Genomic DNA, 12,166 nt, shown 5'->3' with positions numbered 1-12,166 from the left:
TTACACTGGCTACCCACCCACTCCAGAATCCAGTACAAAACTACAACTCTCATCCACAAAGCACTCCATGGCTCAGCACCACCCTACATCTCCTCTCTGGTCTCAGTCTACCACCCTACCCGTGCCCTCCACTCCGCTAATGACCTCAGGTTAGCATCCTCAATAATCAGAACCTCCCACTCCCGTCTCCAAGACTTTACACGTGCTGCGCCGATTCTTTGGAATGCACTACCTAGGTTAATACGATTAATCCCCAATTCCCACAGTTTTAAGCGTGCCCTAAAAACTCATTTGTTCAGACTGGCCTACCGCCTCAACGCATTAACCTAACTATCCCTGTGTGGCCTATTAAAAAAAAAAAAAAAAACAATCAGGTTCCTCGCGTCATGTTCTCATACACTTTATGCAGTCAATAGCACTCTGTGTCTGTACTGCTACATACTTAGGCAGTTAACTGGTTCATGCAGCTTTACATGAACACCCGAGCCTTACACTATGGCTGGTCCAAATAACTAAAGCAATTGTTACCATCCACCTCTCGTGTCTCCCCCTTTTCCTCATAGTTTGTAAGCTTGCGAGCAGGGCCCTCATTCCTCTTGGTATCTATTTTGAACTGTGATTTCTGTTATGCTGTAATGTCTATTGTCTGTACAAGTCCCCTCTATAAGTTGTAAAGAGCTGCGGAATATGTTGGCGCTATATAAATAAAAATTATTAGTATTATTATTATAAAAATTATTATTATGTCTACATTTGGGAAATGCTGCCCTAACTCTGTATACAAGTAACACTCTTGTACATAATCATACATACTAATTTCGCAGGCTGCTCCCTGGTAGCCGGGTTTACAGGTGCAGAGTCCATCCCTTTTACCACACTCCAGCGCATTGCTCTGCACACAAGCGCACTCCTTTGAACAGCCAGGTCCATATGTCCATTTTGGGCAAGCTGAAATAAAAAGAACGGTGAGAAATAACAGATTTTCGATATTTTCCTTATACATTTTTCCTGACCTGTAACCTATAAAGCCACGCCCACTAGATAAGTCCCACCCCTGCAGATCCATCAACTAAATAATAATGAAAAACAACTTGTTTCCAACTTTTTCCAGCAGACTTGATCATTTCCGCTGCTTGCAGTTGCCCCAGAGGACACTTTTGTGGTTGATATAAGACATACTACCCAAGATCTCAGTATGAAGCACTCACCTAAGTGGCAGTAACGCCCGTAGAGGCCGGCCTCGCACAGACAGGCTCCGTGGATCTTGTGGCATCGGCCCTTGTTGGCGCAGTTACATTTTTTCTTACAGGTTTTACCATAAAACCCTTTAGGGCAACCTATAGGAGAGGAAAAAAATGAACATTTCAGCAAACAGTCCAAGAGATATAGAACATTTCTATTTTGTAAGTTGGAGAAAGTGGCAAATGGCGGCCTGCATCCGCTGATGGGCTCCCAGAGGAATGGCGTCCTATTAATTTCTCCACCACCGTCCTGTCTGATGATCAGATCTTGACAGCACAGCCCAGAAGTAATTCCTAGTATATAAGAACATCATAGACGGCGCTCAGTTTCCCATGTGTAGACCCTTACCATCCTCACAGAACTCCCCGCTCACTCCTTGGGGGCAGCGGCACTGGCCGGTGATGGCGTCACACGTTCCACCATTTTTACAGTTACATTTCTGCGTGCAATTCAGACCAAACGTTCCTTCTGGGCAAGCTAGGAAAGAGAAAAGTAACGAGTATAACGATGGTGGACGGCCCCACAGCCTGGGCGGCATCTGTGCGGTGCGAGACGGCCACCATCGGAGCGAGAAAGCCTCCATTCATCACAGCCCTATGTGTACAGAAACAGGCGGCTCGAAATCCTCATTATAAAGCAATAGTGCTGTAATGAGAAAGCTCTACAGTGGGGGCAATGGAACCACATTGCTTTAGAATGAGCTTTTTACTTTTTAGAAATGGTTACAGTTCTTGCACATTTTTCTATTCCCATGGAGAGACATTAAGCTCACGCTTTGATTTTATCTCACAATTTAGCAATTGTACACAAGCCGGCGGCTGTGCCTACTAATTTGTACAGGCGCCCATCTAGTGTAGTCTGGTTAGTTAGATAGGTTGGTCTTTTTTATCATGATTAGACCAAATAAGTTTTTTTTTTTTTTTTTAATATTTAAAGTTCATTCTAATGTTATTTTTATTATACATACATATTTTTTAAAACTTTTTTTTCCCATTTTTACCTGATTTTTTGTTCCCTTGGGTGACTTGAACCTGCAATCATTCTATTGTTTATACTAAATAGTGCACAGTTTTAGCTGAGCTTCACAGGAAGGATAGTAAGGCAGTTACGAAAGCCTACAGCAGCCTCCCAAACGCCATGGTAATCCACCAGCTCTCCGTTGGCAGCGGCATATAAAGCACCACTCCATAGTTTTGTTGTTTTTTTAATTTTACTTCTGGAGTGGTGCTTCTAATCTAAGGTCCATAGTCTCATACTTACCTGCCGCCGTCTTCACCTATCGCCGCCGCTCTGGTTGGCCTCCGGCAGTTTGTGGCCTGCTGGATAGCTCCACTGATCCATCCAAGCGAGCGAGATGTCACTTTTCAATGTAAGTCTATGAGATCCTCATTCTGGCTCCTAAACTTCCATCAAGAGCTTGTGCCCATTACCTCTGAGTTCCATCCAGTCACAAGTTGCAGTCACAAGATGGACTGGAGAGGCGCTGATAAAAGGTGAAAATGCCAGCGAGTAAGTATAATAATAGGAGCAGGAACCTTAGACTAGAACCACCACTTAAGTGTTGAAAAAAAAAAAAAAAAAAGTACCCTGGAATGGTGCTTTAAGTGGTTAAACGGTAGCAACTGGAGTGTGCTCTGGTCACTTCCGTTACAGGCAGATGTCGGCTATGTAACACAGCCAGCATCTGCCCCATATGAAACGCCCTCAGCTTCTGAGCCGGCTTTATTCTTTGCTTAATGTCCTATGACGAAAATGTACACCATTGGTAAAAAAAAAAAAATGCAAAAAAAATTGCAAAAGGATGCAGTCTATTGAAAGTCCTCCCCAATTTTAGAAGGGCGCCCAGCAAGCCTTACACTTGGATTTTAACCTTACAATATACATGTCGTTGCCTGTGCATAAATCTAGGCACAGGTTCCCGACGAAACCTTTTCCAAGGTCTCTAGGCCAGAAAGCCACCCCAAAGCCTAGTGCAGTGATGGCGAACCTATGACACGCGTGTCAGTGCTGACACGCGTAGTCATTTTCAGTGACACGCCGGCCGCGGCCCCATAGAAATTGCTTCTTTCCCAGGGTCTGAAGGAGAGGAAACTCTCCTTCAGGCCCTGGGAACCATATTAATATGTAAAATAAAGAATTAAAATAAAAAATATTGCTATACTCACCTCTCCGACGCAGCCTGGACGTCCGCGAGGGAACCGGCAGCGTTGTTTGCTTAAAAATCGCGGTTTTCCTTCCTTACTTGAAGTCCCGGCTTGTGATTGGTTGCGTGCCGCCCATGTGACCGAGACGCGACCAATCACAGCAAGCCGTGACGTAATTTTAGGTCCTTCAGGATTTTAAAATTACGTTCCGGCGTTGTGATTGGTTGCGTCGCCCATGTGACCGCACGCAACCAATCACAACGCCGGAACGTAATTTTAAAATCCTGAAGGACCTAAAATTACGTCACGGCTTGCTGTGATTGGTCGCGTCTCGGTCACATGGGCGGCACGCAACCAATCACAAGCCGGGACTTCAAGTAAGGAAGGAAAACCGCGATTTTTAAGCAAACAACGCTGCCGGTTCCCTCGCGGACGTCCAGGCTGCGTCGGAGAGGTGAGTATAGCAATATTTTTTATTTTAATTCTTTATTTTACACACATTAATGTTGTTTCGATACCGATACCCGATACCACAAAAGTATCGGATCTCGGTATCGGAATTCCGATACAGCAAATATCGGCCGATACCCGATACTTGCGGTATCGGAATGCTAAACAATGGCATCCGATCCGATTTTTTATCGGATCGGATGCCATGCAGGAGGTCTGTGGGTCCAAACAACAGAGCTCCGGTGCAGAGCGTCTAGGCCTGGGACTTCCGGTAGGCCAGGCGCAGCTCCCGGAAGTCCCAGGCCTCTGCGTCGGATCTGTGTTGTTTGGGCGACATTGCGCTGCTCCCTGCTGCGCCGACCAGAAGGCCCAGGCTGCACCGACCAGAAGTCCCAGGCTGCACTTCTGAGGCCTGAGGAGATAGCTGTCTGGAGGCCCTGTGATAGCTGTCTGGACTCAGGCCCTGTGATTGCTGTCTGGACTCAGGCCCTGTGATAGCTGTCTGGACTCAGGCCCTGTGATAGCTGTCTGGACTCAGGCCCTGTGATAGCTGTCTGGACTCAGGCCCTGTGATAGCTGTCTGGACTCAGGCCCTGTGATTGCTGTCTGGACTCAGGCCCTGTGATTGCTGTCTGGAGGCCCTGTGATAGCTGTCTGGACTCAGGCCCTGTGATTGCTGTCTGGACTCAGGCCCTGTGATTGCTGTCTGGACTCAGGCCCTGTGATAGCTGTCTGGACTCAGGCCCTGTGATAGCTGTCTGGACTCAGGCCCTGTGATTGCTGTCTGGACTCAGGCCCTGTGATTGCTGTCTGGACTCAGGCCCTGTGATTGCTGTCTGGACTCAGGCCCTGTGATTGCTGTCTGGACTCAGGCCCTGTGATAGCTGTCTGGACTCAGGCCCTGTGATAGCTGTCTGGACTCAGGCCCTGTGATAGCTGTCTGGACTCAGGCCCTGTGATTGCTGTCTGGAGGCCCTGTGATAGCTGTCTGGACTCAGGCCCTGTGATTGCTGTCTGGACTCAGGCCCTGTGATTGCTGTCTGGAGGCCCTGTGATAGCTGTCTGGACTTAGGCCCTGTGATTGCTGTCTGGACTCAGGCCCTGTGATTGCTGTCTGGACTCAGGCCCTGTGATTGCTGTCTGGACTCAGGCCCTGTGATTGCTGTCTGGACTCAGGCCCTGTGATTGCTGTCTGGACTCAGGCCCTGTGATAGCTGTCTGGACTCAGGCCCTGTGATAGCTGTCTGGACTCAGGCCCTGTGATTGCTGTCTGGACTCAGGCCCTGTGATTGCTGTCTGGACTCAGGCCCTGTGATTGCTGTCTGGACTCAGGCCCTGTGATAGCTGTCTGGACTCAGGCCCTGTGATAGCTGTCTGGACTCAGGCCCTGTGATAGCTGTCTGGACTCAGGCCCTGTGATTGCTGTCTGGACTCAGGCCCTGTGATTGCTGTCTGGACTCAGGCCCTGTGATTGCTGTCTGGACTCAGGCCCTGTGATTGCTGTCTGGACTCAGGCCCTGTGATAGCTGTCTGGACTCAGGCCCTGTGATAGCTGTCTGGACTCAGGCCCTGTGATAGCTGTCTGGACTCAGGCCCTGTGATTGCTGTCTGGACTCAGGCCCTGTGATAGCTGTCTGGACTCAGGCCCTGTGATTGCTGTCTGGACTCAGGCCCTGTGATTGCTGTCTGGAGGCCCTGTGATAGCTGTCTGGACTCAGGCCCTGTGATTGCTGTCTGGACTCAGGCCCTGTGATTGCTGTCTGGACTCAGGCCCTGTGATAGCTGTCTGGACTCAGGCCCTGTGATAGCTGTCTGGACTCAGGCCCTGTGATAGCTGTCTGGACTCAGGCCCTGTGATTGCTGTCTGGACTCAGGCCCTGTGATTGCTGTCTGGACTCAGGCCCTGTGATTGCTGTCTGGACTCAGGCCCTGTGATTGCTGTCTGGACTCAGGCCCTGTGATAGCTGTCTGGACTCAGGCCCTGTGATAGCTGTCTGGACTCAGGCCCTGTGATAGCTGTCTGGACTCAGGCCCTGTGATTGCTGTCTGGACTCAGGCCCTGTGATTGCTGTCTGGACTCAGGCCCTGTGATAGCTGTCTGGACTCAGGCCCTGTGATTGCTGTCTGGAGGCCCTGTGATAGCTGTCTGGACTCAGGCCCTGTGATTGCTGTCTGGACTCAGGCCCTGTGATTGCTGTCTGGAGGCCCTGTGATAGCTGTCTGGACTTAGGCCCTGTGATTGCTGTCTGGACTCAGGCCCTGTGATTGCTGTCTGGACTCAGGCCCTGTGATTGCTGTCTGGACTCAGGCCCTGTGATTGCTGTCTGGACTCAGGCCCTGTGATTGCTGTCTGGACTCAGGCCCTGTGATTGCTGTCTGGACTCAGGCCCTGTGATTGCTGTCTGGACTCAGGCCCTGTGATAGCTGTCTGGACTCAGGCCCTGTGATAGCTGTCTGGACTCAGGCCCTGTGATTGCTGTCTGGACTCAGGCCCTGTGATTGCTGTCTGGACTCAGGCCCTGTGATTGCTGTCTGGACTCAGGCCCTGTGATAGCTGTCTGGACTCAGGCCCTGTGATAGCTGTCTGGACTCAGGCCCTGTGATTGCTGTCTGGACTCAGGCCCTGTGATTGCTGTCTGGACTCAGGCCCTGTGATTGCTGTCTGGACTCAGGCCCTGTGATAGCTGTCTGGACTCAGGCCCTGTGATAGCTGTCTGGACTCAGGCCCTGTGATAGCTGTCTGGACTCAGGCCCTGTGATTGCTGTCTGGACTCAGGCCCTGTGATTGCTGTCTGGACTCAGGCCCTGTGATTGCTGTCTGGACTCAGGCCCTGTGATTGCTGTCTGGACTCAGGCCCTGTGATAGCTGTCTGGACTCAGGCCCTGTGATAGCTGTCTGGACTCAGGCCCTGTGATAGCTGTCTGGACTCAGGCCCTGTGATTGCTGTCTGGACTTAGGCCCTGTGATAGCTGTCTGGACTCAGGCCCTGTGATTGCTGTCTGGACTCAGGCCCTGTGATTGCTGTCTGGAGGCCCTGTGATAGCTGTCTGGACTCAGGCCCTGTGATTGCTGTCTGGACTCAGGCCCTGTGATTGCTGTCTGGACTCAGGCCCTGTGATAGCTGTCTGGACTCAGGCCCTGTGATTGCTGTCTGGACTCAGGCCCTGTGATTGCTGTCTGGACTCAGGCCCTGTGATTGCTGTCTGGACTCAGGCCCTGTGATTGCTGTCTGGACTCAGGCCCTGTGATAGCTGTCTGGACTCAGGCCCTGTGATAGCTGTCTGGACTCAGGCCCTGTGATAGCTGTCTGGACTCAGGCCCTGTGATTGCTGTCTGGACTCAGGCCCTGTGATTGCTGTCTGGACTCAGGCCCTGTGATAGCTGTCTGGACTCAGGCCCTGTGATTGCTGTCTGGAGGCCCTGTGATAGCTGTCTGGACTCAGGCCCTGTGATTGCTGTCTGGACTCAGGCCCTGTGATTGCTGTCTGGAGGCCCTGTGATAGCTGTCTGGACTTAGGCCCTGTGATTGCTGTCTGGACTCAGGCCCTGTGATTGCTGTCTGGACTCAGGCCCTGTGATTGCTGTCTGGACTCAGGCCCTGTGATTGCTGTCTGGACTCAGGCCCTGTGATTGCTGTCTGGACTCAGGCCCTGTGATTGCTGTCTGGACTCAGGCCCTGTGATTGCTGTCTGGACTCAGGCCCTGTGATAGCTGTCTGGACTCAGGCCCTGTGATAGCTGTCTGGACTCAGGCCCTGTGATTGCTGTCTGGACTCAGGCCCTGTGATTGCTGTCTGGACTCAGGCCCTGTGATTGCTGTCTGGACTCAGGCCCTGTGATAGCTGTCTGGACTCAGGCCCTGTGATAGCTGTCTGGACTCAGGCCCTGTGATTGCTGTCTGGACTCAGGCCCTGTGATTGCTGTCTGGACTCAGGCCCTGTGATTGCTGTCTGGACTCAGGCCCTGTGATTGCTGTCTGGACTCAGGCCCTGTGATAGCTGTCTGGACTCAGGCCCTGTGATTGCTGTCTGGACTCAGGCCCTGTGATTGCTGTCTGGACTCAGGCCCTGTGATTGCTGTCTGGAGGCCCTGTGACTACTACAGCAACCATCATCCAGTGAACTGTGGGGTGTCATTGGCCATTACTGAGATAAGTGAGAGGGAGGCATCAGTGATGGCGAACCTGTGGCAGTCCAGCTGTTGCAAAACTACAATTCCCATCATGGCTGGCCATTCAAAGCAAAGGCTTTGGCTGTGTAGACATGATGGGAATTGTAGTTTTGCAACAGCTGGAGTGCCACAGGTTCGCCATCACTGGAAGAATTCCCCCTCCCCCTCACTTATCTTAGTTCACGGCACCCCACACAAGTTAAATAATAGCAAGACCAACAAAAGAAACCAACTGACAGATGAACAAAGAAGTCACTAAGCAGGTAAGTTAATTCTAATTATACATATTTGTTATTTAAACTATACATGTCGCAAAATTATGTTTTTTTTATCAAGGTGACACACCACCCAAGTTATGCTCGGTTTTTTGGCGAATTTTGACACACCGAGCTCAAAAGGTTGCCCATCACTGGCCTAGTGAGAGCCAGTCTTACTCCTTAATTCCACCCTAGTGTCGGCTGAGACCCTCACTTTAGCTCTGTCTCCACTTACTTTTACAAGAGACACCCTATAGGGCACTGGCGGACAAAGACAGATGAGGGCCCCTGTACACGAACAGTATATGGGCCCTTTGCAGACCAATAGCTCATCATAGTGCACGATTCCACCTGCTTTGGAGCTGGATGTGGCCCCCTCATCTACTGGATCCCCGTGTAGTTGCACCAATGATATGTCCGCCACTGCTCTGGGGTATGCTCATCAATATAGGATTGCCCCTACCACGCAAATTGCCCAGAACAAGAATTCAATGCAAATTTCCAAAGATCCTATTTATCCTTTGTGGTCCATTGTATGTCACAACTACTACAGAGGAGGAACTCCGCACCCATCCCACATTCAGCTCAGTATATAAGTAGGAACTGAAAACTATTGTGAGTGGTGACACTGGGCCTCAGTAATTCATATATCAGCCAACAGTCGGGATGTTAACACTTTAGATGTCATAATCTCCTTCATGCTAAGCAGACTGTAAAGCTGTTCCGCCAGTTATTTAAAGTAGACTAATAAGCCTCATACACGCACAGGACCCCGAGGTTAGGGGACCCGGGCCAATCAAAGCAAACGCTCGTCATGATTTCAAGATTTAGGAGTCTGGTGTCATGAAAAAACAATGACGTCTATGACAGCAAAATTATAAGAGGGTCACTCCATGTCTGACGCCACTTTCTACATATGCATTTGTAGTTGGGTCCTAAGATTTTGAGTTTATTTTCTAATTTTCTCCTCTGTTTAGCAACAACAAAGCCATCGTGATATGATTGAAATGTAGACTTTCAGCTTTAGTTTAAAGGGGTTGTCTGGGACTTCTACAATGACGGCCTATCCTTAGGATAGGTAATAAATATTGCATTGGTGGGGGTTAACTCCTGGCATACCTGACGATCAGCTGCTCCTGGTGCCGGCAGTGTCCTGGAGTACGCAGTTGCAGAGCTGCAGAGCTCCATCAGCTGTATAGTGGCTGCATCCGGGTACTGCACATCCGCCACAAATCAAGTTCAAGCAATCCCTCTCTGGTGAGATGCAGGGAAAGGGAGAGGGATGAAGGCGCTTACAACTCTGAGAATGTGTAGCTGGAAATTAGCCCGGAGTTCCTCCTAAGGGTGCTGTTTCTACTGGTGATCACAGGAAAGTAGAAGGAAAACGGGGAAAGATTCCGGCGCAACCATCCAGGGATAAAATGGATTCTTTATTGGAAAGTAGTTAAAACATTAAAAGGAGAGGCCTCGTAGCTGACGCGTTTCAGGTGTATACACACCATTATTCATAGGCTAACAGGAATCCCTCTATGTCTGTCTATGTGTGCTGTGTATGGCAGACATCATAGCAGCCAGTCTCCACCCTCTAGCTCAGAGTCAAGTGAAAATTAGAGCCTGTAGAGGTAAAACTGGTAAAAAATGCAGGATAGAAGTCATATAAAGAGTAGAAATAGTGTTATTCCTCATGTACACACAGGACAGCTTGTTCTGAAGAGTTATTTGAAAGTATAAGGCCATGTTCACACGTTCAGTATTTGGTCAGTTTCTGAAGAGTTATTTGAAAGTATAAGGCCATGTTCACACGTTCAGTATTTGGTCAGTTTCTGAAGAGTTATTTGAAAGTATAAGGCCATGTTCACACGTTCAGTATTTGGTCAGTTTTTTACCTCAGTATTTGTAAGCCAAAACCAGGAACAATCAGAGGAAAAGTATAATAGAAACACGTCACCTCTTCTGGATTTATCACCCACTCCTGGTTTTGGCTTACAAATACTGAGGTAAAATACTGACCAAATACTGATAGTGCGAACGTGGCCTAAAGCTGAGGATCCACACTTAAATCACATCTTGATAGAATTGATTAAAATCCACTGAACTGCTGTCTAGACACGAGCACTGTCCAAATACTTCTAGATCCAACTATAACAGAGGGAGGACTACACAAATAGTTTGCCTTACGTATCCTAAATTGAACATGTATTATGCTCCAGCCACATCCAAAGCTACACACTCAGAGTACTGATATACCATTCCCTAAGATTTCATTCATATATATGATGCAATTCACCTTTCTTATAGAGGATGGAGCTGCATTTTTCTGATCCGGAGCTCCAAATCTAAAGCAGAAAGTGAAATAACATTCTGGCTGCCAGCAGCCACCACTAGGGGGAGCTTATTGTTACACATAGAACTCAGTAACCTTGTATACTGTGAGCTCCCTCTAGTGGTGACAGCAGGCAGACAGAATTTTATCATGTAAGCCTATGTTATGTCTGTATAAGGGATTTGGGGCTTTGTATCATGCAGTTTGCTACCAGGTGTACAGTCAAGTAGGCTCAGGTACCTCCAAATATACATTATGCAATGCAGGAGATTCCTACTGCCAGGATTGCTATATTTTACAGAATTGTATCAATGCCTAGAGGAATCCAAAAAAGAGCTAGTGTTAGATCCTGGGCCAGAATGACAAGAATTGCCTTTGCCTGGAAAAAAAAATAAAGGTTGGGTAGAAAGTAAAATATTTGTAAGAGCAAAAAAAAGTTCACAAAATTCCTGAACAACCAAATATCGATACTACAAAGAGCCAGCACTCTCCAAGACAAGAGGCTAAATCCAGGTCTCTGGGGTTTGGCACAGAGGGAATTTACATTGAACAAGAACCAACGGTTCAAAATGTAAAAATAATCTGCAGTTCTAGCCAGTTGGAGAAAGCCGCTCCAAGAAACAGAATAGGATATCACTCCTATATATAAAAGTGGAAAGTGCTGAGAGGCCAAAGTAATGCACCAATCAGAAGACAGGACTGGATTCATGGAGATCTGTGTCCAAACCAAAGCAACAGACTGATACAATCCAGATCTCCAAGCTAACGTTCCATCAACTAGGGACTTGGCTACTTCGGGATGGTGCTGTGGAAATGTCTTACTGGGACACAAAGTCAATAAATAACCTTGAATCACTCTGATATTAAAGAATACAATAAGTCTCTAAAATGGAGTGGAATTTCCATTGGTTCTGAATTCAAGTGAACTTATCCAGGAACCTTGGTAGAGTTCTCCAGAAAGGCATACTGTAGTTATGAGTCGCCCGGTAAGTCATGTCCTCCTCTGGGAGATGGGTGTCAGGGTGATAATGTCTTCCATACACGCTTGTCAAAAGTTTGGAAACGCCTGTTCATATAATGGTTTTCTTGGTCTTTCTGGACTGTTTACATTGTAGATTGAGACTGAAGGCAGCAAAACCTCAAAAATACACGTATGGAAACAAGGAGGGAAGAAACACATAGCACTTGGGACCAAAAAATCTATAATTTTGATTCATCAGAACTGATTTCCACTAATCTAATCACCAGTCCTTGTGTAGCTTGGCTCAAACAAGTCTATACTTCTTGAGTGAAGTCCTCAATAGTGGCCACTTTTGCAGCAATTCAACCATAAAAGCCTCACAGTCTCCTCTGAACAGTTGATGTTAAGATGTGTTTTTTAGTCGATGTTTGTGCATCATTTATGACAGCTGTCAACTGGCGTGCTGTCAATTTGCATTTTCCGAGTCTGATAACTCTGATAAGCTTATCCTCTGCAGCAGACGTAATTCTTGGTCTTTTTTTTCCTGGATACCTTCAAGGATCTAGCAATTTTCCAGATTGACTGACCTTCATGTCTTACAGTAATGATGGACTGTCAT

General features: G+C 48.1%; 1 protein-coding gene across 2 annotated transcripts in view; it reads right to left on the bottom strand.

The window, feature by feature from the left end:
- MEGF6 (multiple EGF like domains 6) overlaps window positions 1-12,166 on the bottom strand; it is a 514,242-nt gene that overhangs the window by 24,496 nt on the left and 477,580 nt on the right. For both annotated transcript variants that reach the window (XM_077250415.1, XM_077250416.1), the window contains 3 exons: window positions 1,591-1,719; window positions 1,209-1,337; window positions 814-948 (listed from right to left, as the gene is read on the bottom strand). In XM_077250415.1, the coding sequence (XP_077106530.1) occupies window positions 814-948; window positions 1,209-1,337; window positions 1,591-1,719 (393 nt within the window). The remainder of the gene's footprint in view (window positions 1-813; window positions 949-1,208; window positions 1,338-1,590; window positions 1,720-12,166) is intronic.

The sequence above is a fragment of the Ranitomeya variabilis genome, chromosome 4 (assembly GCF_051348905.1).
Source record: "Ranitomeya variabilis isolate aRanVar5 chromosome 4, aRanVar5.hap1, whole genome shotgun sequence".
NCBI classification, from domain to species: domain Eukaryota; kingdom Metazoa; phylum Chordata; class Amphibia; order Anura; family Dendrobatidae; genus Ranitomeya; species Ranitomeya variabilis.
The sequence above is the reverse complement of the archived record's forward strand: the minus strand, read 5'-3'. Positions and strand labels throughout refer to the sequence as shown.